The sequence below is a fragment of the Macaca fascicularis genome, chromosome 19 (assembly GCF_037993035.2).
Source record: "Macaca fascicularis isolate 582-1 chromosome 19, T2T-MFA8v1.1".
Classification (NCBI taxonomy): Eukaryota; Metazoa; Chordata; class Mammalia; order Primates; family Cercopithecidae; genus Macaca; species Macaca fascicularis.
The window spans coordinates 45794046-45821042 of NC_088393.1; the positions used below are offsets into that span (position 1 = coordinate 45794046).

The 26997-nt window shown below is 57.5% G+C and overlaps 2 protein-coding genes across 19 annotated transcripts in view; one reads left to right on the plus strand and one right to left on the minus strand.

Annotated features, from left to right (window-relative positions):
• The window catches only part of ACTN4 (actinin alpha 4), an 84701-nt gene extending 77291 nt beyond the window's left edge, over positions 1–7410 (plus strand). For 3 of the 7 annotated variants that reach the window (XM_074023452.1, XM_005589127.4, XM_015441347.3), the window contains exons 13-21: positions 533–641; positions 854–994; positions 1074–1256; positions 1349–1483; positions 2675–2854; positions 3849–3995; positions 4856–4936; positions 5883–6041; positions 6158–7410. In XM_074023452.1, coding sequence (XP_073879553.1) covers positions 533–641; positions 854–994; positions 1074–1256; positions 1349–1483; positions 2675–2854; positions 3849–3995; positions 4856–4936; positions 5883–6041; positions 6158–6316 — 1294 coding nt within the window. In that variant the 3' untranslated portion in view covers positions 6317–7410. Of the gene's footprint in view, positions 1–532; positions 642–853; positions 995–1073; positions 1257–1348; positions 1484–2674; positions 2855–3848; positions 3996–4855; positions 5294–5882; positions 6042–6157 lie in introns of all 7 variants that reach the window. The other 4 variants (XM_074023450.1, XM_074023451.1, XM_005589128.4 and 1 more) reach the window with 2 other exon arrangements.
• Positions 7300–26997, minus strand: part of CAPN12 (calpain 12) — a 34440-nt gene continuing 14742 nt past the window's right edge. For 3 of the 12 annotated variants that reach the window (XM_005589124.5, XM_065536575.2, XM_074023454.1), the window contains 19 exons: positions 18475–18593; positions 17530–17663; positions 16560–16728; positions 15073–15147; positions 14917–15002; positions 14772–14846; positions 13985–14148; positions 13665–13897; positions 13086–13097; positions 12686–12894; positions 12424–12466; positions 12293–12352; positions 11728–11785; positions 11235–11305; positions 11060–11122; positions 10311–10389; positions 7982–8098; positions 7840–7898; positions 7300–7752 (listed from right to left, as the gene is read on the minus strand). In XM_005589124.5, coding sequence (XP_005589181.3) covers positions 7726–7752; positions 7840–7898; positions 7982–8098; positions 10311–10389; positions 11060–11122; positions 11235–11305; positions 11728–11785; positions 12293–12352; positions 12424–12466; positions 12686–12894; positions 13086–13097; positions 13665–13897; positions 13985–14148; positions 14772–14846; positions 14917–15002; positions 15073–15147; positions 16560–16728; positions 17530–17594 — 1665 coding nt within the window. In that variant the 5' untranslated portion in view covers positions 17595–17663; positions 18475–18593 and the 3' untranslated portion in view covers positions 7300–7725. Of the gene's footprint in view, positions 7753–7839; positions 7899–7981; positions 8099–10310; positions 10390–11059; positions 11123–11234; positions 11306–11727; positions 11786–12292; positions 12353–12423; positions 12467–12685; positions 12895–13085; positions 13098–13508; positions 13898–13984; positions 14149–14771; positions 15003–15072; positions 15148–16559; positions 16729–17529; positions 17664–18474; positions 18594–19557; positions 19628–20654; positions 20901–23790; positions 23922–26997 lie in introns of those variants that run through there. The other 9 variants (XM_005589122.4, XM_065536573.2, XM_065536574.2 and 6 more) reach the window with 8 other exon arrangements.

Genomic DNA, 26997 nt, shown 5'->3' on the forward strand with positions numbered 1-26997 from the left:
GCAACAGTGTCACTGAGGGAACCAAGGCACGGAGAGGCCAACAGGTCTGCCCAGGATCACACAGCAATGGAGTGGTTGAGATGGGAATGGCGCCCAGGCCCCCAGCCCTACTGTGGAGCATGGCCTCAGCCCCTGTCCGCTGTCTGTGGCTGGCTTACCTGGTCCCCATGTCCTGTTCCTACCCAGAGTCGTTCCCTGCCCCCTACCCCTCCTCAGGCCCCAAGGCCTGGTTGAAGGGCCACACTCTTAGCTGATAGTGGCAGAATGAGTCAGGGATGGGTGAGCAGGAGGAAGCCCCTTCCCTGCTCAGGCCTGGTAATTACCTGTTAACCAGCCCTGTTATCACCCCTTCCCTTCTACCCTGGGGGTACCCCGGGCCAGAACCAAGCGGTGATTGATTAGTGATTGGTTGTTGATATCCTGGAATGTTGACTGCCCTGACACTCCGGCCTGGGAATCCTGGGGGTAGATGGGTCCAAGCCACCTACCAGTTGTCCCTGCCGGGCCTCATTGCTCTCTGCCTGGCCCGCAGCGAGCTGGATTACTACGACTCCCACAATGTCAACACCCGGTGCCAGAAGATCTGCGACCAGTGGGACGCCCTCGGCTCTCTGACCCACAGTCGCAGGGAAGCCCTGGAGGTGAGGAGGGGGTGACATCACCCATGGAGCTCTGTGCCCCTGCTTCCCTGGGGCTGGTGGTGTAGTAGTGTCCAGACCCGTGAGCTCCCCACAACTCCCACAGAGAGGATGTTCTCTGACTCCTCAGGGCCCTCCAGGCCCCTCCCCGCCCTCCTGCTCACATATTGACTTGCCTTCCCTCTGTTCCTGCCCCCTTCCCTCCCATACACCAGAAAACAGAGAAGCAGCTGGAGGCCATCGACCAGCTGCACCTGGAGTATGCCAAGCGCGCGGCCCCCTTCAACAACTGGATGGAGAGCGCCATGGAGGACCTCCAGGACATGTTCATCGTCCACACCATCGAGGAGATTGAGGTCCGCGCCCCTCAGCCCCCCATCTTCCCAAGAACCTCTGCGGGGCTGGGCCGCCCCCTCACTCCAGCTCCTCCCCCAGGGCCTGATCTCAGCCCATGACCAGTTCAAGTCCACCTTGCCGGACGCCGACAGGGAGCGCGAGGCCATCCTGGCCATCCACAAGGAGGCCCAGAGGATTGCTGAGAGCAACCACATCAAGCTGTCGGGCAGCAACCCCTACACCACTGTCACCCCGCAGATCATCAACTCCAAGTGGGAGAAGGTGGGCCGGGGCCGTCGGGAGGGGCTGGGGGCAGGATGGCGGGACTGGGGGCCACCTTTCTGACCGCTCCTGCGCCCCGTCCCCTCTGTCAGGTGCAGCAGCTGGTGCCAAAACGGGACCATGCCCTCCTGGAGGAGCAGAGCAAGCAGCAGTCCAATGAGCACCTGCGCCGCCAGTTTGCCAGCCAGGCCAACGTCGTGGGCCCCTGGATCCAGACCAAGATGGAGGTGAGGCACGGCTGAGCCCCGCAGAGCTGAGAAGGTTCCAAGGGAGCTCCCGCAGTGAGGGGCTCCCCGGCCAGCCCAGGGCCTGCAGACTGAGGCACCTCGCAGAGCAGGTCCCAACTGTCACCACCCAGGGGCCATGATCACCCTGCGGGGTTAGGAGAGTCCACAGAGCTTGAGCCTGGAATCCTAGCACCTGGGGAAGCTGAGGCGGGCGGATTGCTTGAGCCCAGGTGTTCGAGACCAGCCTGGGCAACATAGTGAGACCCCCAACTCTACAAAAAATACAAAAATTAGCTGGGCGTGGTGGTGCGCAGCCCAAGAAGGTCAAGGCTGCTGTGAGCTATGATCATGCCACTGCACTTCAGCCTGACAGCGAGACCCTGTCTCAAAAACGAAAGTGGCAGTGCCCTCCAGAGAGGAACTTGGCTAAGGAGTCGACTGGAGGTGGGTTTGATCCCCGAATGCCCTGGCCTGATGATTGTGAGACTCAGGCACTATTGAACCTCTTGATCCTGTCCTCCCAGCTCTAAAATGGGGATGAAAACAGTTACTTTATTCTTTCAACAAATGCTTTTTGCACCGACTAACCAGCCACATGAGTGCTGTCATTCTGATAGCAGCTCTGGCCACCACTCACTGAGCACTCACTGCGTGCTAGGCAACCAGGCTGGCAGCAGGTGACCTCATTTAAACCCAGCAAGTCTGAGAGGGGGTCTGGGTGCCAGGCAGGCCAGCCCTGAGGTTCATGCCATCCACGCAGCATGTGGACTTGTGGGTGCCGAGAAATGGAGTGCCCAAGGTCAGGAGCCGCGGCCAGGCCAGGGTTCAGATCCCAACTCTGCCTCTTAACTGCACTGAGCTGTCCTCCGTGAGCCTCGGTTTCTACCTCTGCAGTCAGGGCTTGCCACAGCCCTGGCCTCACAAAGAGGTCAAGGGTAAAATGAAGTTGGGCACGGGGAGTGCTTGGCAGAGAAAGCCTCTCTGTCATAGTCATAGCTGCTTTAACACGAGAGGGCAGGACCGGAGGGGACAGTCGTGAGCAGTGGGCCTTCCTTCCCGGGGACCCACAGGCCAAAGCCCCAGGCCAGAAGGGCCCCGGGGGAGATGCAGGCCAACGGCGCGAGTGGGCTTCTCCAGGTGGTCAGTGGTGGCAGGCCCACCAGCCTCACCCCACTGCCTGCACCCCCATAGGAGATCGGGCGCATCTCCATTGAGATGAACGGGACCCTGGAGGACCAGCTGAGCCACCTGAAGCAGTATGAACGCAGCATCGTGGACTACAAGCCCAACCTGGACCTGCTGGAGCAGCAGCACCAGCTCATCCAGGAGGCCCTCATCTTCGACAACAAGCACACCAACTACACCATGGAGGTGCGCGGCCGCCCCGCCTGCTGGCCTTTCCACCAGCACGGCCGGCTTCCTCACTGGAAATGGCTCGGGCCAGTGAGAAGATAGCTGTCTGCTGTGTTTTTCACTCTGTTTAAAAATTATTGAAGAGACCAGCACTTTGGGAGGCCAAGGTGGGAGGATGGCTTAAGCCCAGGAGTTCAAGACCAGCCTGGGCAACATAGCAAGACCCTGTCTCTACAAAGAATGAAACTATTAGATGGTGGTGCATGCCTGTAGTCCCAGCTTCCCAGGAGGTTGAGGTGGGCAGATTGCTTGAGCCAGGGAGGCAGAGGTTGAGGTGAGCCGAGGTCGTGCCACCACACTTGTCTGGGTGACAGAGCCAGACTCTGTCTCAAAAAATGAAAAAAGATTCAAAAGACTAAATCAAAATGTTCAGACATTTTTTAAAAATTACACTTTCCCTAGCACTGCTCTCATCACCATGACAATGCCCCTCACAGGACAAGCTGGTCCAGGGGCCCACGGAGGGCACCGTTTGCCCTGTGGCCTCAGCAGTATCAGCCTTGCTCAGGGTCAGAGCCTGCCACTGGCTAACACGCCAGGAACGTTGCAAGCTGGTCGCTGTCATATTGGTAGCTTGAGAAGCCAAAAGATTGGACACTCTTGATTCACCCCATACAGGTCCACAGATGCCTCAAACCAGAGTTGGCTTATTTTTTTCCCCTGAGAGCCAGTGGTGAGACATTGACCAGACTGTGTCCAAACAGTCTCCACAGGGATCCCAGCACAAGAGTCATGGGTGCTTGCCCTTCTGCTGCCCCTGTAGCTGGGAAACACACTTACTGTGGAGACAAGCCTCGTGGCAGAGGCAGCAGGGAGGCACCACGGCCCATGTCCTCCGGGAGGTGTACAGGAGAGCAAGGGCTTTCCCCAGGGCAGGCTCCCGAGGACATCCCACCACAGTGAGGACAGTTCACAGCGCCCAGCCCACAGTCACACCCCTGTCTTCCCGCAGCACATTCGCGTGGGCTGGGAGCAGCTGCTCACCACCATTGCCCGCACCATCAACGAGGTGGAGAACCAGATCCTCACCCGCGACGCCAAGGGCATCAGCCAGGAGCAGATGCAGGAGTTCCGGGCATCCTTCAACCACTTCGACAAGGTGAGCAGCCTGCCGCCGCCTCGGCCTCTCCCTTCCCGCCGTTGCCGTCCCAGCCCGCCCCCTCGTCTCTGCATCTGTCCGTCCTTTCCCATCACAGTTGCTGAGCATCGGTCGCCACTCTCAGGGCCAGCAGGGCCCTGCCACTGTCAGGGTGTGGCCGTGTGGCACCGAGACCCCAGCCCGGGCCACTTCACACACACAGGCAGGGGGCCAGATGTCCCAAGTCCTGCCCTCTGGGGTGGCATCCTCACCACCCCTGGGGAAGATGAAGTCTCAGCACACCCAGGCTTTGCAACCCAGTCTGTGAACCTGGACACAGACACCCTGCACGGTGCTTTTAGAATTCAGATTTGGTCTGGCAGCCTCATCAGAGGGGCCCTGAGCGCCAGTTTGCTGCCATCCCCAGCCCACCCTGCCAGGCTGACAGACTGAGGAGTGTGCAGCCTCAGCTCTGCACCTGGTGTCCCCAGGACAGGGTGCAGTCCCTTCTGTCTCACTCCAAATCCCAAAGGCAAGGAGGGCCCCTCTACCTCCTATCCTCCTGGAGGACAGCCCCTCCAGTCCTGGGACTTGTCCTCAATTCTGTGGCATCCAGCTGCCGCCCCTGCTGTGGGCAGAGAGGTACAGGAGGCCTCTGCCTGCCTTTGAGCTTCCAAGGTTGGGGGCAGGATGAAAGGGGCCCGCGCCGCCCCCCGCCCCATGCGTCCCTGGCCATCTCCTTGTCCACGTCACCTCTAACTCTGTGTTTCCCTTCCCTACGTGTCCCTTCCCCCTGCCCTCTGCATGTGACCCCGATCCCTCATCCTGGTCTCCACGCCCGCCACCCCTCCCGCACACCTGCCTTCGGATGGCCCCGGCAGGACCATGGCGGGGCGCTGGGGCCCGAGGAGTTCAAGGCCTGCCTCATCAGCCTGGGCTACGACGTGGAGAACGACCGGCAGGTACCGCACCCTGGGCCCCAGTGGACCATGGCATTAACTGCTCTCTCTCTCTCTCTCTCCTTCTCTCTTTCTCCCCTTGCCATCCCACCCCTGCCATCCTGTGTGCCATCTCACGGCTCTCTTGCCTCCCTGCCCGCATCTCCCTGGACACCTTCCCTCTTACCTGGTCTCTTGGGGCCGCTGTCTCCCTGCTCCCCGCCACTGTCCTGTCTGCCCGCTGTGCACATGGGGCGGTCCCTCTTGCCTACTCTGGGCCCGGCCTCCTCTGCTATGCCTGCGTCCTCGGAGCAGAAGCAGACAGGCAGCATGGACTCCGATGACTTCAGGGCTCTGCTTATCTCCACAGGATACAGCCTGGTATGCAGCTCTGTCTCCCCAGCCGCCCGCTCCTCCTCCTCCTCCCCTACCTCTCCCCCTCACCGCCTCCAGAGCTTCCTCGTCCTCGGGGACACTCCTCCGCCCGAGCAGCGCAGCCGTGCCTGCCTCTTCCTCTGCTGCACCTGCCGGGGTGGGGTCCCTCCGATGACTTCCCAGCCCCCCTTCTTCCCTAGAAGTCTCCAGAGAGAGGGGACAGCTCTCCCACTCTCTCTCTCCCTTTTCTTTCTTTCTCTCTCTCTTTCTTCCCCACCCTCCAGAGCTAACTCGTGAGTCTGGGCTGAGGGCAGTAAACCCCAGTTCCCTGCTGTCGGAGACCACAGGAGGGGAGGGTGCAGAGAGGCCCTGCTCCCCAGCCTGGGGCACTGAGGGCTTGGGGCTCTGGGGCAGCCGGAGCAGTGGCAGGCTCTGCTCGGGGCCAAAGCCAGTGGAGCAGGTGGGGAACAGGGCGGACGCACATGCGGGTTGGGCCCTGCTCTCAGCTGTTTCCCTGGAGACCCCACCAGTGTGGGCCTGGCTGCCCCTACCCCACTCAATGTTGTGTGTCCCCCACCCCGCCCCCTCCTTGCAGGGTGAGGCCGAGTTCAACCGCATCATGAGCCTGGTTGACCCCAACCACAGCGGCCTTGTGACCTTCCAAGCCTTCATCGACTTCATGTCTCGGGAGACCACCGACACCGACACGGCCGACCAGGTCATCGCCTCCTTCAAGGTCCTGGCAGGGGACAAGGTGAGCGAGACCCCTACGAGGCTCATGGGGGCTGACGAGAGGGGTCCCTGCAGTGGGAGGGGCTGAGGGGGCAGCATGTGGGTGGGGATGGCTCAGTCCCACCCTGCTGGCCCCAGAACTTCATCACAGCTGAGGAGCTGCGGAGAGAGCTGCCCCCCGACCAGGCTGAGTACTGCATTGCCCGCATGGCACCGTACCAGGGCCCCGACGCTGTGCCCGGCGCCCTCGACTACAAGTCCTTCTCCACAGCCCTGTATGGCGAGAGCGACCTGTGAGGCCCCGGAGACACCCGGACCCAACACCCGCCACGGCCTCCGGGAGGGGCCGGGGCAGCCCCACAGTCCCTTCCTCCACTCTGTATCTATGCAAAGCTCTCCGCAGTCCTCCGGGTGGGTGGGCGGGCAGGGAGGGGCTGGGGCAGGCTCTCTCCTCTCTCTCTGGGCTGGCCAGGAGGTTCCCCCGACCAGGTTGGGACTGGGGAGACTTGGGGCCAGTGCTTCTGGTCTGGTAAATATGTATGATGTGTTGTGTTTTTAACCATCGTGGAGGGGCCAGTGGATTCCCACAGCAAAACCAGTCCCTTCCATGCCCTGGGGATGCCCCACCACACCCAGGTCTCTTCCTTTTGCCCTGAGGTCCCTTCAAGGCCTCCCCCATCCAGGCCAAAGCCCCATGTGCCTTGTCCAGGAACCTCCTGGGCCCTGCGAGGGGCCAGCAGAGGGCGCCACCGCCACCCGACGGCTGGGGACCCACCCAGCCCCTCCCTCCCTGCTCCAGAGTCACTTGCCATTGCCAGGAGATGGGGGCCCCAACCAGCACCCCACTTTCGCAGCAGAGCAGCTGAGTTGGCAGACCGGGCCCCCCTGAACCCCACCCCACCAGCTCCGGCCTTGCTTTGGCCTCACGTGTCTCAGATTTTCTAAGGACCAAAAAAAAAAAAAAAAACCACAAAACAAAAACCAAAAAAAAAAAAAAAAATCACAAAAAACACAAAAAAACTATAAAGAATTAAAAACTTTCAGAGGATTACTATTTACTTTATTAACGTACGGATTTATTATATAAATATATATTCACCTAGCAACGTCTCTCTGCCGTCTCTCCTGCTCCCGTCATGAAGACATAGCCCATTCTCTTCCGGGCCCCCGCGGACGCTCCTCCGGCTCTGCGTCGGGCGGGGCTCTCTGGGGACCCTCCAGAGTGGAGGTGGGCTGCTGGCCTGGCTGCCTGGTGGTTGATGGTTTTGCTCCCCCTACCCTTTTTTTTTTTTTTTTTTTTGAGTTTATTCTGATTGATTTTTTCTCTCGGTTTCTGGATAAACCACCCTCTGGGGACAGGATAATAAAACATGTAATATTTTTAAGAAGGATTCCTGCAGTGTCATCTTTTTTCTCTCTCGTGTCTGTCCTCCACTCCTAGGAGAGCCAGGGCAGAGCTAGTACCGTCCTAAGCTGTCAACGTGGACTAGCTCGTGTCATCTACTCAAGAGGGGCTGTCACTGTCCTTGTTTCTGAGTGAGCAGCACACAGGCCAGAGTGGTCACCCGGCTGTGAGCGGTGGGGGCCAGAGATCAGCTCCAGGTGGGTGGATGCCAGAGAGAGCAGCACCCGTGCCAGGCAGGGGCTAGGGAGGTGGTCTTGCCAGCAACCCTGCCCCAAGCAGCAGGTGCACCCGTCCTGAGATCCTAGGAGAAAGTGGCCGCCTCCATCCACTAAGCAAGAGAAGGAAGACAGTGGGCTTGAGGCAGGGAGCTCCCAGGATGGAGCCTGAGCCGCCCTGTCCCTCCCACCCGGCTCACCTGTCTGTGGGTCAGGCAGATGACCCCTTCGCCCCCATCCAGGTGCTGGCTGCAGTGGCCTGTGCAGAGAGGAGCAGGGTGAGTGCCCACTAGTCACCATACCCCTTCCCCCATGCCCCACCATGCCAGGGGTGGTACTCACAGAAGATGCAGGTGAGCTGGGCCACACAGGACACGAACCGCTCGAAGTCCACACGCAGACGGCTATCCCGGTAGCGGCTGGTGAGGGCCTGGGTCAGCTGGTTGTTCAGGTGGAAGCCTAGAGGGAGGCTGCTTCTGAGCCCAGCGGCCCACAGGGAACCCACCGTAGCATTGCATCCCCACCCCACCTCCTCGCGGAGGATGCGGATGCCACAGGGTGTCACACCCCAACTCTGCCCCATCCCAGCAGGGCAAGCACAGGCTGGGCCCTTCAATTATCTGGGCCTGTTTCCTCATCCACCAAACGGGGACTGAGACAGCCCCGACCCCATAGGGTATGTGAAGACAAGAGCGCTCGGACAGCGTCTGCTGCGTGACTCGACGTGTGGGTACTGTTACTCCTTAAATCCTGTGGGGCTTTCTCCTTGCCAGTGGGCACTGGAGGATATTTCTGTGCCGCAAAAAATAACGTCAATCCCCCATGGAGTCGGTTTCTTTACGGTCCACCTCAAAGGCGATTTCTAAAGCTGAGAAACCGTGTCTGCTGTGGCGTCTCACTGGAAGCTTTCCAAAACCCAAAACAATGGGTTCTTGACCCCTTCTGAGATGCAAGGTCGTGCCTCACGACCTTCTCCTTTGTCTCCCACGTGGCCAAACCCAGTTCCAAGGACCATTTCGTGGGCTTCTGCTGCTTCCAAAGCCCATCTTCACCCCCATTCTGTGTGTTCATTCTCTTCACAAATATCTACCAAGTAAGCACCACTCCATGCTGTGCCCACTGCTGTTTAGCAGGAAGCAGGAGGTCAGATGACCTGCCCCAGGTCACTCTCCCTCTGGCCTTCATCTGCCCTCGGGCATAGGGGTGGAGGCTGCTGTGCCCAGGGCTATGAGAAAACCCAGCCAGATGGGGTGGAAGGACCCGAGAAGGGGCTGGAGCCCCTCAGCTGCCTACAGGAGTTCCCGTTTGAGAACTTCTCAAGGTACTTTATCAGTTTCCTTCTTACTGGAATAACTCTGGGCATGTAACCGGCACTCAGTGGTGCCAGATGCGTGAGCACAGCCTGCCACCTGCCACCTGCTGTGAGTCCTTGCTCCCTCACCTCCGTTCCTGTCTATCTCGGGCCCAGCCTCTCCCTCTCTGCCCGACGTCTCCCAATCCTTGACTGTCTCTGACCCCATCTCTCCCCCTTTTGACTTGGGCTTTTTTTTTTTTTTTTTTAAACAGAGTCTTGCTCTGTTGCCCAGGCTAGAGTACAATGGCATGATCTCGGCTTATGGCAACCTCCGCCTCCCGGGTTCAAGCGATTCTCCTGTCTCAGCCTCCCAAGTAGCTGGGATTACAGGCACGCACCACCACACCCGGCTAATTTTGTATTTTTAGTAGAGACTGGTGTGGTGGCAGACAGGCCTGGGAGTGGGGTTGGGGATCTGGGAATTCCAAGTTCTGACCCCAGCCCACTCTCCAAATCCCCTCCACATGAGGGTGACAGTCCCTGCACTGTCTCATCTGCCTTGGAGCCCATGGAAAGCCTTTCTCTCTGACTTTGTTTCTTGGTTAGGATGTTGTGCTGGGCTTGTTCCAGCTCATCAGGAGGAACTCAGCCTCATAGCAGAGGCCATTGGCTGGCTCTCTGGGGTGCTCCGGCTTTTTGTAATGAAAGCTGCGTTCTCTGATCATTAAGTACTATGCCCCGCAGTCCATGGATGACTTTTCACCACCCTGGGTACTGGCTTTTTTTTTTTTTTTTTTTTGAGAGTCAGGGTCTTGCTCTGTTGCCCAGGCACAATCAGGGCTCACGGCAGCCTCAGCCTCCCGGGCTCAAGCCATCCTCAAGCCTCAGCCTCCTGAGTAGCTGGGACCATAGGTGTGAGCCACCACACCAGGCCCTGGCCATTTCAGAGAGGAAAATAGAGGCTCAAAGAGATGGAGTCAAGTGCCCAGAGTCCCTCCTGGAGTCAGTAGTGTGAGGATTCCAACCTCGTGGCACCAGAATCCAGAACATTCTACCATGCTGCCCTGGGGGCCAGAGCCTCTCAGACATCAGCTCCTAATCTTCCCCTTCCTGGAGGAGCCTCTCTCTCCCCTAGCACCCTACCACGCACATCCCCCTTTCATGTCCTCCCCACCCCACAAACACCCCTTGCCCTCCTTCCTTATTTGGCCTCTTTCAGGGTCACCCAACCCCTGGCAGGGACTGGCAACAAGCTAAGGTGTGGGCTTGTGGATGGCCACGGTGCAGATGGCCACAGCTGAGCGGGGGGACTTGGAGACGATGGGATGGGAGAGAACAGGTCCTGTCCCCACGACCACCCCAGGGCCCTGTCCACACCTGCCGCATTCAGCGCCAGCCTCAGCTCGAAGGAGTTCATGGTTCCAGAGGCATCCTCATCGAACTTGTGGAATATGGCCTAGGCAGGAGGGATGAGTCAGGGCTACCCCCCAGGCCTTGAAGAAGGCCGCAAATGGGGCCCGCCAGGCAAGACAGCCTGGTGCCCATCCTAACTCTCTTTTTTTTTTTTTTGAGACGGAGTCTCGCTCTGTCGCCCGGGCTGGAGTGCAGTGGCCGGATCTCAGCTCACTGCAAGCTCCGCCTCCCGGGTTTACACCATTCTGCTGCCTCAGCCTCCCAAGTAGCTGGGACTACAGGCGCCCGCCACCTCGCCTGGCTAGTTTTTTGGGGTTTTTTTTAGTAGAGATGGGGTTTCACCGTGTTAGCCAGGATGGTCTCGATCTCCTGACCTCGTGATCCGCCCGTCTTGGCCTCCCAAAGTGTTGGGATTACAGGCTTGAGCCACCGCGCCCGGCCTCCCAACTCCCTTTCTTCTGGTGTGGACCCCCAGAAAGCAGCCTAACCACTTTGGACTTCTGTTTCCCAATCTGTAAAATGGGAATAAGAGCAATGTCCCCAGAGGACAAGCTGAGGCTGGGCGGGGGCAGGGATATCCCAGCCAGATCCCTCCAAGTCAGCATAGTCCAGCCCCCCTCATTCCCTGGGGCTCTGATAGCCCACAGGGTGCCTATGTCTCTGTTAGTAAAGGTTTCTGTCTTTCTGGGAAGAGGCCCAGTCTCCCACCTCACCTGCCACTCCAGGAGGTGGCCCCAGAGCCGCTGGAAGTGGTGTAAGGCCAGGCTTTGCCCATGCTGTGTTGGGGGTGGGGGCATCTGGTTAAGGTCAATCTCTCCAGAAGGGGAGGAGACCCCAGCATCCCCTTCCCCACTCCCTCCCTCACCCAGGCACTTCCCCCCCATGTACCCCGAAACACTGCAGCAGCTGCTCACAGGTCCTGAGCCCGATCTCTCTGGGGGTGCGGGTGTGGACCCTGGCTACAGGAAGAGCAAAATCAAACCACAGCACTTTCCTGCATTCTGGCCGCCACTCTGAGGGCCATGTGGATGCAACTCCCTCAAGCAGGCAATGTTGTCAGTCCCATGTTATAGAAGCCGAGGCACAGGGAGCCACTGACTGCTGTGACTAGCAGAGCTGGGATTCCAATCCAGGCAGGGGTGCCCAGTCTGTGCTCAAGGCAGCCTTGCCTCTCAGCAGAAGGGGAACTTGCGAGCAGCTGTGGCCCAGGTCACCGGCCCACACAGGATCCCTTGCAGGGAGATGCTGCCAGGCTGAGCCCTGGCTTCCTGAGCCCAACTCCCAGCAGCACCGTGGGTTCACAGACATAGGGTGGCACCGGCTCTGGTTGCAGGACCCCTAGCTAAGACCCCTCCTCCTGCCCCCATCCCAGCCAACTCACCAGGCTCCAGGGCAATGCTTAGTAAGGCCTGCAGCTGCGAGGCATTGAGCTCTTCCTCCTAGTCCAGGAAAGAGGGCTTGTGAGGCCACTGACTCATCCAGCTGCTCTGGGCCAGGCCCTGTGCTTGGCTGGGCTAGGGACACGCAAGGGCTGACAGAGCCTCAGAGCTAGCTCCAGGAGTCGGGGGAGACAGGCCTGTCCCCACAGGGCCATGGCTGTGATGGGGGAAGCACTGGGCTGTGGGAGCTGGTGGGGGGCAGCAGACCGGCCTGGGGGAGGGTCAGGGAGAGCTTCCATGGCTGGACACCTTAGATGAGGCCTGAGCCTGGCCTGAGGTGTCAGGAGGGAGAGGGTGGTCCTGGGAGAGGGTGGTCAGTATGGACTGAGCCCCAGGCCCTGAGGCAGGGAGGAGCTGTGAGCATTTCAAGAAAAGGTCATGAGATTTAAGCCCGGAGGGAGGAAAAAGTAAGCAAAATGAGACACCCGAGATGCTAGGGCGGGGGAAGGGGGATCTCCAAAGGGAAGCTGCAGCGGGATGCTCCCTCAGCCCAATCCCCCTCCTCACCTCTCCAGCCAGCTCCTTAAACAGCTGCTCCAAATCCAGCTCCAGGGGCAGGTAGGGGCCCTGCGGCACCGGGAAGTTTAGTTCAGGCCAAGATCCCCGCCCCATCGTGCCCCTCCCGGAACAGCCCGCACCTGGAGAGCCTGCAGGTCTGCGCTGATCACGTCGTCGATCTCCCTGCAAATTACAGATGGGAGGTGGGGAGGGGCTGTTTGCCCCAGCTGGGGCTGTGTCTCAGCTGAGGAATCACGTGGGGTCTATCTAGGTGGGGACCGTGCCGTGGGGCCCTGGGGTCATCCTCGCGGGGCGGGGGGGTCCTGGGGCCGGGTCAGGTTTCGGGGGTCTCGGGGCCTGTCTAGGCAGGGATGGGGTCGGATTTGGGTGCCCGGGACTCACACGGCCGTGTGGCGGCGCTCGGAGAAGACACGCAGAGTGAAGTCGGCCTCGTCGCCGGCGTGGGCGGTGCTCGGCACCACCAGGTAGTGGCCCGGGCGCAGGCGGCAGCGGCGGCTCACGTCGCGGCGGGCGCTGAGGGGCGAGCGGTCGGCGCGCAGCAGCCGGGGCAGGAGCGCGCGGCTGCGCGGGGAGTCCCAGAGGCCCAGCAGCTGGGAACGGGGCGGCGTGACCACGGACGAGGCTCACCCCCGGCCCTTCAGCCCCGCACCCTCCAGCCCGCCCCGTCCACCCTGCCCAACCCCCGTCCACGCCTTCCCTGCCCCCGGACCCCGGCTCTGCCCCCCACCCGCAGCGCAGGTTGACCAAGCCCCAGGGCCGGTTGACCCCATCCCAGACTCACCTCCTCTGGAATCTGAAAGAAGCAAGAGCAAGGGGCGTCGGGGCAGGGGAGGGATGGCCGCCGCTCAGGGTCCCCTCCCTGCCCTTCCTCACCTCTCTGCCCTCTCCCTCCTTCTTCGTCCTATTAGACCCTTATTGAACCTTTGCCCCGCAGTCCCCGACCCAGGCCCTCGCCGACCCCTCCTCAACCCTTCCTTCCCCATCTGCGCTCTCAGCGCCTGTCTCCTTTGTCCCCTCTGGCCCTTCTAACCTCCAGTCTCTCTCTGTCCCAAACCTCGCCCCTCAGTCTGTCCCTGAGCCCCTCTCTCTCATTCCCTTAGCGCCCTCTCCCCCTCTGAGACCTGGCCCCCAGCCCTACTCGCCCCCTACTCTCCTCCCGCGCCGTCCCTTCTCGGCCCCGCTCCTCCACTCCTCCCCGATCCCCCTCAGCCCCACCCCTCTACCACTCCCCTCCTCCCCCTTGGCCCCGCCCTCCACACCTCCCCTCTTCTTCTTGGCCCCGCCCCTCCACGCCTCCCCTGCTCCTTGGCCCCGCCCCTCTCCGGGTTCCCTCGAGCCTCAGCTCTACCCAGGACCTCACCTGGAACACGTGGAAGCCCACGGTGAGGTAAGTGAGGCCCTTGGCTCTCAGGCGCCGTCGGTTGCGCTGGGTGAGGGACAGAAGGACGGTGCACTTGGGCGTGCGGCCCCCCCGCGCTGGGCCCCACGCCCCTGAAGCCCCCCAACCCCCCCAGGGCCCTTCCTCATCCTCGTCCTCCTCCTCGTCGGGTTCCAGCAGCGTTAAACGGAACTGAGGATTGGTCCAGAAGGTTTCTAGGGGAGGAGGAAGAAAGGGGGTTTCCCAGCCGGCCACAGCGCCCCCCACCCCGGCAAGCCTCTCAGGGTCCCCTCAGGCCTCACCAGCACTCGGCTGGCTCCCGCCGGAGTTGAAGCCGCGCACCCAGCGGCCTTGGACGGTGTGGACGTGCCAGCCGCCCCCCTCCGGGCTGGGGCCCAGCACCTCCGGGCTCAGCGAGCAGATCTGCACCGTGTCGAAGTGGAGGAGGAAGTCCCGCAGCTCCATCCTGCACGGTGGCCCAGTCAGACCTTGCCTGGCCCCACCTCGAGGGGGTCCCAAGATCCCGGAAATGACTCCCAGATCCCAAAGCCTCCCACATTTCTTAAATATTGCCAAATATCCTTCAGGTTCCAGAAATGACCCCCAAAGAGCTGGGCCTCTAGCTCCCCCAAATTCCTCCAAGTCCTCAGACACCCCACAAATCGCCATGATTCACAAGCTGCCCCCAAATATTGTTAAATTGCCACCAACCCCCAAAGAGCAAGACCCTTAGACTCCGAATTACCAACAAGTATCCTTCAGCCCCTCAGCATTGCCAAATCTCAAGAAATGCCCCAAATATCACCAAGCCTTCTTCCATTGCCCTGAGTACTATACCCTCCACAGATAACTATGCCTTCAAATTCCCCTAACATTACTACTTTTTTTAGCCCACTCCAATCAGTGGCACTCTAATATTACTACCAATTCTTCCTTGACTTCCCAAAATGGAACCTGGCCCCAAAATTACCACTGATGTACACAGTTTCTCCTTATCAGGACCCATCCTTCCATCGGGGCTTGCCCCTCCCTGAGCCCCCTGGCACGGGGACCCTCCCAGAGGCACAGCTGGGACCCTGATGAACTGACCAGAACTCGCCATCCTCCTTTTTCACCAGCAGGGCATCGCGGCACTCGGTGGGGAGTGCGTCCCAGCGTGGGCAGCTGGAGAGACTGCAGTGTGAGGGGCGGGCAGGTGGGGTCCAGCCCCACACCCACCCCAGACCCATCCCACCTGTCACTCCAGGCCCCGGTCCACTCCACGCGGCCCCATGGGTTCCGCAGCCGCAGCAGCCGCACCTTGGTGAAGCCCAGGAACACCTGGGGCAGCATCGTCAGTGGGGATGATGCCTGGACATGGCCTGCCACCCCACCCATGGGGGACACTCACCTTGTGTGTGCCCGTGACGGAATACGCGTGTCCCTTCACCAGGCCTTCTTCTGTGCGGTACTCGCCCCGATCACTCTGGGCAGGGGATGGGATGGTGAGGCTGAGGTGGGGGACAGGAGGGCAGCTGCTCCTCCCTGCCCCCAACCTCCTGCCACCAAGGCAGGAGCCAACCAGAGCACTGAACTGAATGGCACACAGCTCAGAGACCATGTCAGGGTTAGTGACTGAAGGCAACAGAGAAAAGGAGAGGAAGGGAGATGGAAATGAGACAAAAGGAGAGGTACAGGCTCACGCCTGTAATCCCAGCACTTAGGGAGGTCGAGGTGGAAGGACTGCTTGAGGCCAGGAGTCCAAGACCAGCCTGGACAACATAGCAAGATCCCAAGTCTACAAAAAATTTAAAAATTCAACAGGCATGGTAGTGCTCATCAATGGTCCCAGCTATTCCGGAGGCTGAGGCAGGAGGATCCCTTGAGCCCACAGGTCAAGGCTATAGTGAGCTATGATGACACTACTGCACTCCAACGTGGGTGACAGAGTGAGATGAGACCCTGTCTCCAAAAACAAAAACAAACAAAATAGATGGAAAGAGGGCCTGGAATGGTGGCTCACACCTGTAATCCCAGCATTTTGGGAGGCCAAGGCGGGTGGATCACGAGGTCAGGAGATTGAGACCATCCCGGCTAACATGATGAAACCCCATCTCTACTAAAACTACAAAAAATTAGCGGGGCATGGTGGCACGCACCTGTAGTCCCAGCTACTCGGGAGGCTGAAGCAGGAAAATTGCTTGAACTCAGGAGGCGGAGGTTGCAGTGAGCCAAGATTGTGCCACTGCACTCCAGCCTGGGTGACACAGAAAGATTCCATCTCAAAACAAACAAACAAAAAATAGATGGAAAGAGAAGACAGACAGAGACATAGAGACAAAGAAAGATACAGAAGAGACAGACAGACACAAAAGAAAAAGAGAAGCAGTAACTCAGTAGAGGATTTACGTAAATTAATGAGTGAAGGAGTTAGACTAACTCAATGAATGAATGAGTGTGTCATGAGGTCACAGATGAACACATGACCCAAGCTAAGCCCACGAGAATCAATCCTGGGACTTTTATTGAAATTCTCAGAAAGAGGCACTCTTTTTTTTTTTTTAAATAACCCCTGGGGTAGTAGGAGATACCTGTAGCTATGGGGGACCCTTTTGTGCCCATGAGGGGAGAGCCTGGCTGAGAGTGACACTAACACAGAACGGGAAATAAACAAACATAGTTGCAACACCCTCAGCATCTGGATCCAGCTGTGCCTGAAGCCCCTGATTCATGAGAGCAAATGAATTTATTTTTGACTAGTTAGATTTATGAGCGAGCCTAAGCCAGTAACAGAAGCAGAGAAGAGAAGAACCAAGGAAGCACTCTGCCCCCCCCACCACACCCCTGACTGTGCTCTGGTCCTGGTGGGGCTTCCGCATGGGAGTCCAGGTCTCTTACCAGGGCAGTGGCGCCCACAAGGGACTCCTTGGCCAGGGCATGGCGCAGGGCAGAGAAGAGCCCCATGCTGTTTTGTCTCAGATAGAGCACCTCACCCACGCCGCCTGTGAAGTCCACAAAAGCCTCATTCATGTGGCCGCCCCGCATCACCTCGTAAGAGCCGTGGAGCCTGTGGGAGCAGATCCGGGGTGAGGGTTGAGGCAAGTACGAGCATCTCAGGCACCCCTGCCCTAGGATCTGCAGGCGCCTCTATCTCAGGGTATAGAATCCCCAGGGGAAATTCCTGAAGTTTAGAGACTTTTTTCAGGGTCTCACCCTGTGGCCCAGGCCGGAGTGCAGTGGCATGATCTCATCTCACTGTAGCCTCAGACTCCTGGGTTCAAGCGATCCTCCTCCCACCTCAGCCTCCTGAGGAGGTGGGCCCTCAGGTGCACATCCTGAGGAGGTGGGACCTCAGGTGCACACCGCCACACCCAGCTAAAACAATTTCAAACTCTTGGCCGGGCATGGTGGCTCACGCCTGTAATCCCAGCGCTTTGGGAAGCCGAGACAAGTGGATCACCTGAGGTCAGGAGTTCGAGACCAGCCTGGCCAACACGGTGAAACCCCGTCTCTACTAAAAATACAAAAATTAGCCAGGTGTGGTGGTGGGCACCTGTAATTGGGAGGCTGAGGCAGGAGAATTGCTTGAACCCGGGAGGTGAAGGTTGCAGTGAGCCAATATCGCACCACAGCACTCCAGCCTGGGTGACAGAGTGAGTAAGACTCCGTCTCAAAAAAAAGAAAGAAAAAGATGTGAAGTTGCTCAGGTGATGTTGTGATTTGAGGGTTCTGGGGGTTGTCACTTGGTTTGGGATTGTTGGTGGGGTGTCTGGAGGATTGCAGAGCCTGGGGGCTCTGGGTGCCCCCTGTGGCTTGGTGCCTGCTGTGGGGACTTGGGGCTGCAGCTGGTTGGAATTGGGGTCCTTACTTGGCATAGGCCTTCTCCAGGAGTGGGGCCCAGAACTCGTTCCGCTGTTCCGAGTGCACGAACATCAGCTTCCCCTCGCGCACAGGCAGCCTGTCATCCACCACGACGTCCACCCAGCGGCCAAACTGCCAGAGCTGGCGGGAGAAGATGCAGGGCCAGACTCGGCTTCCAGCCTGCAACCCTGCCTGGACCCTGCCTCTGGGCCCTGACTCTGCTGTGCCAGTCCCAGAGTGAGGAATTACAGCCCCAAGTCAGTGTTAACTATGAAATCCATATCACCGGCCGGGTGTGGTGGCTCACACCTATAATCCCAGCACTTTGGGAGGCCGAGGTGGGTGGATCACGAGGTCAGGAATTCGAGACCAGCCTGGCTAAGATGGTGAAACCCCGTCTCTACTAAAAATACAAAAAAGGCCGGGCGCGGTGGCTCACGCCTGTAATCCCAGCACTTTGGGAGGCCGAGACAGGCGGATCACGAGGTCAGAAGATCGAGACCATCCTGGCTAACACAGTGAAACCCCGTCTCTAATAAAAATACAAAAAATTAGCCGGGCGAAGTGGCGGGCGCCTGTAGTCCCAGCTACTCAGGAGGCTGAGGCAGGAGAATGGCGTAAACCCGGGAGGCGGAGCTTGCAGTGAGCCGAGATTGTGCCACTGCACTCCAGTCTGGGCCACAGAGCGAGACTCCGTCTCAAAAAAAAAAAATAATATCTGGGCATGGTGGTGGGTGCCTGTAATCCCAGCTACTCAGGAGGCTGAGGCAGAGAATTGCTTGAACCCAGGGGTGGGGGCGAAGGCTGCAGTGAGCCGAGATCGCGCCACTGCGCTCCAACCTGGGTGACAGAGCGAGACTCCATCTCAGAAAAAAAAAGAAAGAAAAAGAAATCCATATCACCAAGTCACCACGGGGAAAACTGAGGCATGGGCAGAGGAACTGAGCTGTACCTGGAAGTGGAAGACACCTGCGTAGCCATGCTGGAAATCCTGTCCAGGAGGGACCACCCGGCGCAGGAGCCGGGGATACAGAGTAAGGGAGGCGGCGGCCGCAAGGAACCAGCAGTTACCTGAGAGGAGAGGCCAGGATTAGGTGAGGAGGGAAGGAGGGAGGCCGGGCGCGGTGGCTCACGCCTGTAATCCTAGCACTTTGGGAGGCTGAGGCAGGAAGATCACTTGAGCCTAGGAGTTCAAGACCAGCCTGGCCAACGTGGCAAGACTCCAGTATAAGAAAATTTAGGCCGGGTGCGGTGGCTCAAGCCTGTAATCCCAGCACTTTGGGAGGCCGAGACGGGCGGATCACGAGGTCAGGAGATCGAGACCATCCTGGCTAACACGGTGAAACCCGGTCTCTACTAAAAAATACAAAAAACTAGCCGGGCGAGGTGGCGGGCGCCTGTAGTCCCAGCTACTCGAGAGGCTGAGCCAGGAGAATGGCGGGAACCCGGGAGACGGAGCTTGCAGTGAGCTGAGATCCGGCCACTGCACTCCAGCCTGGGCTACAGAGCGAGACTCCGTCACAAAAAAAAAAAGAAAAGAAAATTTAAAAATTAGCTGGGCATGATGGCATGCACCTGTAGTCCCAGCTACTTGGGAGGCTGAGGCAGGAAGACTGCTCAAGTCCAGGAGGTCAAGGCTGCAGTGAGCTATGATGGTGCCACTGTATTCCAGAATGGATGACCGAGTGAGACCCTATGGAGGGGAGGGGAGGGGAAGGGAGGGGAGGGGAGGGGAAGGGAGGGGAGGGGAGGGGAGGGGAAGGGAGGGGAGGGGAGGGGAGGGGAGAGGAGGGGAGGGGAGGGGAGGGGAGGGGAGGAGAGGAACAGAAAGAAAAAGAACAAAAGAAAGAGAAAAGGAGGGAGGGAGGGAGGGAGGGAGGGAGGGAGGGAGGGAAGGCAGGCAGGCAGGCTTAGGGAGAGAAGAGACTGAGGAGGGATCCAGGGGCCGGGAGTTGGGGGACCAAGGGATGGAGCTGTCAGGATCCCAGCTGACACTGGCTGGATCTGAGGACTCAAGGTGGGTTCAGGGTCTCACCCAGGCTCCCCTGACACACATCTGTGCGGCTCATGTCTTCACAGATGAACTTCGGCTCAGCACAGAACTCCTGTGGGTGGTGGGGGATTCCAGGCCTCAGCCCGAGAAAGGAAGGGAAGGTCACGTGCTGGGGCCCTGCCGCCTCTGCTGCTCCAGAGCAGTGAGGGCCTCCAAGCCCATGAAAGGCCTGGAAGCCTGTGGGCAGGAGCATGGCTTTCCTGGGTCTCTAGAAGCTGTGCTAAGCCAGTCCCATGGTAGCCCCCTCCTCCCTCAGTCCCAGGAGTCCAGATCCTCAGCATGCTCCTCCCTCAGACCCATTAGTCCAGGCCCAGCCCCTCCTCCCTCAGACCTGAGAGTTGAGGTCCCCAGCCCCTCCTCCCTCAGACCCAGGAGTCCAGGCCTCAGCACGCTCCTCCCTCAGACCCGAGAGTTGAGGTCCCCAGCCCCTCCTCCCTCAGACCCAGGAGTCCAGGTCCCCAGCCCCCTTCCCTCAGACCCAGGAGTCCAGGTCCCTAGCCCCCTTCCCTCAGACCCAGGAGTCCAGGTCCCTAGCCCCCTTCCCTCAGACCCAGGAGTCCAGGTCCCCAGGCCCCTTCCCTCAGACCCAGGAGTCCAGGTCCCCAGGCCCCTTCCCTCAGACCCAGGAGTCCAGGTCCCCAGGCCCCTTCCCTCAGACCCAGGAGTCCAGGTCCCCAGCCCCTCTTCCCTCAGACCCAGGAGTCCAGGTCCCCAGGCCCCTTCCCTCAGACCCAGGAGTCCAGGTCCCCAGGCCCCTTCCCTCAGACCCAGGAGTCCAGGTCCCCAGGCCCCTTCCCTCAGACCCAGGAGTCCAGGTCCCCAGGCCCCTTCCCTCAGACCCAGGAGTCCAGGTCCCCAGCCCCTCCTCCCTCAGACCCAGGTGTCCAGGTCCCCAGCCCCCTTCCCTCAGACCCCGGAGTCCAGGTCCCCAGCCCTCCTCCCTCAGACCCCGGAGCCCAGGCCTCAGTCCCTCCTCCCTCAGACCCCGGAGCCCAGGCCTCAGTCCCTCCTCCCTCAGACCCAGGAGTCCAGGCCTCCAGCCCTCCTCCCTCAGACCCCAGACCCCAGCCACACTTTACATGGGGCCTCATCCATTTCACGTCTTTGGCCTTCTCCGAGTCAGGCCCCAGCTGGTCATAGCCAAGGGCATCAGGGCCAGCAGGGAAGTAAGGGTCACGGAACAGGATCCCCGAATCCAGACAGGCTGCCCGGATTGCCTCATAGCTCTGGCCCCGAAAGAGCTGCAGGCCCCCAGCTCCGACCCCAGCCTCCTCGTCCACGAGCTGGATGGTGACCCTCCCACTGCTGCACGCCATCTGGACACTGGTCTCAGAAGCTGGCACCAGGCCCTTTAACCTCCTGAGTCATGGGGGCGGGGCCTCTCCTCCACTAGAGCCCCAGTGGGGGTCTTTAGGCAGCGAGGAGCCTTCGCTCGTTAATATTAATTGATGGTTTGGGGTGCTGGGGAGCAGGGACGCCTCTTCAGTGGTTTTCTCCCCAGGGCGTGGGGCCTTCAGTTGTGGCCAAGGTAGCAACTTAATGAGCTTGGCCAGCAGCAGGAGAGAAGGCGGGCAGAGCTGAGGGAGGACCGGCTGCCGCTGTGAGGGCACCAAGAAGGAGGTCAGTGTGGGGGTGAGCTTCTGCCTACTTATGCCTGTGGGGCTGGGGAAGGAGGCGGGTTTACCTCAGTGTCTATCTCTCAGACCGCCTCTCTCCCCCTCCCTCTGACAGTTTCTCTCTCCCCGTTTCTTCTCCATCACTGTCTGGAGTGCGCGATCTCAGCTCACTGCAACCTCTGCCTTCTAGGTTCAAGTGATTCTCCTGCCTCAGCCTCCCGAGTAGCTGGGATTACAAGCTCATGCCATCATGCTCGGCTACTTTTTGTATTTTTTGGTAGAGAAGGGATTTCACCATGTTGGCCAGGCTGGTCTTGAACTTCTGGCCTCAAGCAATCCGCCCACCTCGGCCTCCCAAAGTGCTGGGATGACAGGTGTGAGCCACCGTGCCCGGTCAGGTTTTGTTAATTAAAAATTTTTTTAAGTAGAGATGGAGGGTGGTGGGGACAGTCCCATATGTTCCCCAGGCTGGTCTTGAACTCCTGGCCTCAAGTGATCCTCCTGCTTCAGCCTCCCAGAGAGCTGGGATTAAGGTATGAGCTACTGCATCCAGCCCTTTCTTGTTTTTTGTTTCTGGCAATATCTGTGTCTCTATATTTCCCTGTCTCCACCCTTCCTCCTCTTCTCTTTTTTTTTTTTTGGTAGAGATGGGGTGGGGAATCTCACTTTGTTGCCCAGACTGGTCTCGAACTCCAGGACTCAAGTGATCCTCCCCATTTGGTCTCCCAAAGTGTTGGGATTACTGTTGTGAGCCACCACACCTGGCCCCTCTATCTTTGTGTCTCTTTCAGCATGTGTCTGCTCCTCTCTGTACCTGTCAGACCCAGGAGTCCAGATCCGCAGCCCCTCCTCCCTCAGACCCAGGAGTCCAGATCCGCAGCCCCTCCTCCCTCAGACCCAGGAGTCCAGATCCGCAGCCCCTCCTCCCTCAGACCCAGGAGTCCAGATCCGCAGCCCCTCCTCCCTCAGACCCAGGAGTCCAGATCCGCAGCCCCTCCTCCCTCAGACCCAGGAGTCCAGATCCGCAGCCCCTCCTCCCTCAGACCCAGGAGTCCAGATCCGCAGCCCCTCCTCCCTCAGACCCAGGAGTCCAGATCCGCAGCCCCTCCTCCCTCAGACCCAGGAGTCCAGATCCGCAGCCCCTCCTCCCTCAGACCCAGGAGTCCAGATCCGCAGCCCCTCCTCCCTCAGACCCAGGAGTCCAGATCCGCAGCCCCTCCTCCCTCAGACCCAGGAGTCCAGATCCGCAGCCCCTCCTCCCTCAGACCCAGGAGTCCAGATCCGCAGCCCCTCCTCCCTCAGACCCAGGAGTCCAGATCCGCAGCCCCTCCTCCCTCAGACCCAGGAGTCCAGATCCGCAGCCCCTCCTCCCTCAGACCCAGGAGTCCAGATCCGCAGCCCCTCCTCCCTCAGACCCAGGAGTCCAGGCCCCCAGCCCTTCCTCCCTCAGAACCTGTCAGTGTGTCTTGTGTCTGCCTCCCTGTCTCTTCCTCTCCATCTTTCTCTCTGTCCCTGTAACCCACATGTGGCTCCTCTATCATCCACCGAGGGACCCTGAGCTCCCCTCCGTTCATGCCCCCTCAGCCCTCAGGATGCGCCGCCTCCCTCCCTGACAAGGTAGACTCAGCCTGCTTGCCCAGGGAGGCTGACCCTGGAGGGCTCTGCACCTCTCCTGTGCTGGGAGCCATCTGGTGACCATGGTGCCCTGCCCTGGCCCACGCCACTCTGGGTCTGGGTGGAGTAGTATTTCCCCCAGAGGACTCTGGAGCCATTGGAGGAAATGGAAGAAACAGGTTTGGAGATGCCAGAACCTCAGCAGTGCTGGTCCCAGCAGACCTTGCACCCTCCTTGAGGGTGTCTGCTGCCCCCCCAGAGCCTTGTCACCTCCATGCCGCTCAGATGTCCCTCAAGCCTTCTGGCCTCCTTCCAAGTGGACCCACAGATATTGTCCAAGCCGTCCACGTACATGGCTACCAAAAGTGGGTTACAAAACAGGCTTTCTGGCTGGGCGTGGTGGCTCACGCCTGTAATCCCGGCACTTTGGGAGGCCACGGTCACGTGTCTCCTTGGAGCTGGGCTGCTATTTCTTTCGTTTGCTTGTTGGTTGGTTGATTTTTTGGGACAGCCTCCCTTTGTCACCCAGGCTGGAGTGCAGTGGCGAGATCTTGGCTCACTACAATCTCTGCCTCCCAGGTTTAAGTGATTCTCCTGCCTCAGCCTCCCGAGTAGCTGGGATTACAGGCGCACACCCCCACAGCTGGCTAATTTTTGTATTTTTAGTAGAGATAGGGTTTCACCATGTTGGTCAGGCTGGTCTCAAACTCCTGACCTCAGGTGATCCACCTGCCTCAGCTATAGGCGTGAGTCACCGCACCCTGTCTTGCTGTTTCTTTTTTTGTATTGTTTTGTTTTGTTTCTGAGACAGGGTCTGACTCTGTTGCCCAGGCTGGAGTGCGGTGGTACAATCTTGGCTCACTGCAGCCTTGACCTCCCGGGCTCAAACAATCCTCCTGCCTCAGCTTCCTGAGTAGCTGGGACCACAGGCTTGTGCCACCATACCCGGCTAATTTTTAGATTTTTTGGTGAAATGGAGTCTCACTTTGTTGCCAAGACTGGTCTTGAATCCCTGAGCTCAAGCAATCTTCCCATCTTGGCCTCCCAAAGTGCTGGGATTATAGGCCTGAGCCACTGCACCTGGTCGGATGTACAACTTTCAAACCACTGAAGTAGCTTAAAATGAAAAGAAAAGAAAATGTGATCTATTTGGCAGTGGTCAAAAAGCAAAGGAAAATGCAGCGAATCATAGAAAATAAAAGCAGAAAGTATCACACAATGACCTAAATAAAACCAAGCCTATCGGTTATAACAACATTATGCAAAGGTGTGAAACGTACTTGGGTAAGTCAGACAAAATTCAACTCTGTTTAGCTTTCAAAACACTTTCCAGAGATAACAACACAAAATCTTAAAATAAAAGGATGAGAAATAGGTATCAGTCAAAAGCAGATACACAAAAATCAGGGCAAATTTGATACTAGAGAAAACTGGATTTAAAGCATATAGCATTAATTTGGACAAAAGGAGTTATTTTCTATTGATAAAGTATATGATCCAGAATGAAAAGTGACTGGACGGGTGCAGTGGCTCATGCCTGCAATCCCAGCACTTTGGGAGGCTGAGGCAGGTGGATCACTTGAGGTCAGCAGTTCGAGACCAGCCTGGCCAACATGGTGAAAACCTGTCTCTATTAAAAATACAAAAATTAGCCAGGCATAGTAGTGCACGCCTGTAATCTCAGCTACTTGGGAGGCTGAGGCTCAAGAATCACTTGAATCCGGGAGGTGGAGGTTGCAGTGAGCCCAGATTGTGCCTCTGCACTCCAGCCTGGGTGACAGGACAAGATTCTGTCTCTAAATAAATAAATAAATAAATAAATAAATAAATAAATAAAAGACGGGGAGCAATGGCTCATGCCTGTAATCAAAGCAGTTTGGGAGGCCCAGGCAGATGGATTACTCCAGGTCAGGAGTTCAAAACTAGCCTGGCCAACATGGTAAAACCTAGCTCCACTAAAAATACAAAAACAGGGCCGGGCGCGGTGGCTCAAGCCTGTAATCCCAGCACTTTGGGAGGCCGAGACGGGCGGATCACGAGGTCAGGAGATCAAGACCATCCTGGCTAACACGGTGAAACCCCGTCTCTACTAAAAAATTACAAAAAAAAAACTAGCCTGGCGAGGTGGCGAGCGCCTGTAGTCCCAGCTACTCGGGAGGCTGAGGCAGGAGAATGGCGTGAACCCGGGAGGCGGAGCTTGCAGTGAGCTGAGATCCGGCCACTGCACTCCAGCCTGGGCAATAGAGCAAGACTCCGTCTCAAAAAAAAAAAATAAAATAAAAAAAAATAAAAATACAAAAACAATGAGCCAGGCATGGTGGCATGTGTGTAATCCCTGCTACTAAGGAGGCTGAGGCAGGAGAATCACTTGAACCTGGGAGGCAGAGGTTGCAGTGAGCCACTGCCCTCCAGCCTGGGTGACAGAGTGAGACTCCATCTCAAAAAAAAAAAGTGATCATTTATTACACTATTAGAAACAAAAGGAAAAATACACAGAAACACAGTAGTGGTCATGGGTAATTTAAAACTGCCATTATTCTTCAAATATCAAGTGTTTTAAAATTTGATATTTTGAATAATAGAATAAGGTGAATTTAATATATATGCACACTCATTACATCTATATACACTCATGATTTTCAAGCATATATCAAACATTTGCAAAGACTCAATTTAAAAAATAAAAGGCCGAGCATGGTGGCTCACACCTGTAATCCCAGCTCTTTGGGAGGCCGAAGTGGGCAGATCACCTAGGATCAGGAGTTCAAGACCAGCCTGGCTAACATGATGAAACCCCATTTCTACCAAAAATACAAAAATTAGCCAGGCGTGGTGGCATACACCTGTAGTCCCAGCTACTTGGGAGGCTGACATAGGAGAAGTGCTTGAACTCTGGAGGCAAAGGTTGCAGTGATCTGAGATCGCGCCACTGCACTCCAGCCTGGGCAACAGAGCAAGACTCTGTCTCAAAAAAAAAAAAAAAGAAAAAAGAAAAGAGCCTCTGAGACCAGCTGAATAACATCAAGCAAACAAACATATGTATAATAGGACTCTGGGGAAAGGAGAGGAAGGAGTAGAAAAATTTTTGAAGCATTAATGGCTGGAAACTTATCAAACTTGTTGTAAACGTTAATTTATGGATTCAAGAAGCTCAACAAACTCCAAGAAATATAAATACAAAGAGAGCCATACCTAGATTCATCACAGTCAAACTGCTGAAAACAATTCAAAAAGGGCATTTTTTTTTTTTTTTTTTTTTTTTTTGAGACAAGGTCTCACTCTGTCACCCAGGCTGGAGTGCAGTGGCATGATCACGGCTCACTGCAGCCTCCAACTCCTGGACTCAAGAGACCCTCCCACCTCAGCCCCCTGAGTGAGTGAGCACACAGGCACACACCACCATGCCTGGCTAATTTTTTTTTCTTTTTTTTTTGAGATGGAGTCTCACTCTGTGGCCCAGGCTGGAGTGCAGTGGTGCAATTTTGGCTCACTGCAAGCTCCGCCTCCCGGGTTCACGACATTCTCCTGCCTCAGCGTCCTGAGTAGCTGGGACTACAGGCCGCCACCTCGCCTGGCTAATTTTTTGTATTTTTAGTAGAGACGGGGTTTCACTGTGTTAGCCAGGATAGTCTTGATCTCCTAACCTCGTGATCCACCTGCCTCGGCCTCCCAAAGTGCTGGGATTACAGGCGTGAGCCACTGTGCCAGGCTTGCCTGGCTGATTTTTGTATATTTAGTAAAAACGGGGTTTCACCATGTTGGCCAGGCTTGTCTTGAACTCCTGAACTCAGGTGATCCACCCACCTCTGCCTCCTAAAGTATCAAGATTACAGGCATGAGCCACCGTGCCAGGAAAATGGAAAATTTTAAAGGAGCAAGTGAAAAACAGCTCATTATGTACCGGGGAACAATAGAACTAATGGCTAGATTCTCCTAGGAACAGTGGAGGCCAGAAGGCAGATGAATGATTTACTCAAAACACTGACAGAAAAATAAAACTGTCAACCGATAATTCTATATTCAACAAAACTATACTTCAGAACAAACGGCAAAAGAAAATCATTCCCAGATAAACAAAAAGAAAGAGAATTCCTGGCTAGCATATACCTAAACACAGGGAATACTCAAGGAAACCCCTCACACTGAAAATGGCAGCAGACAGAAACCCAAATCCACAGGAAGAAACGAAGAG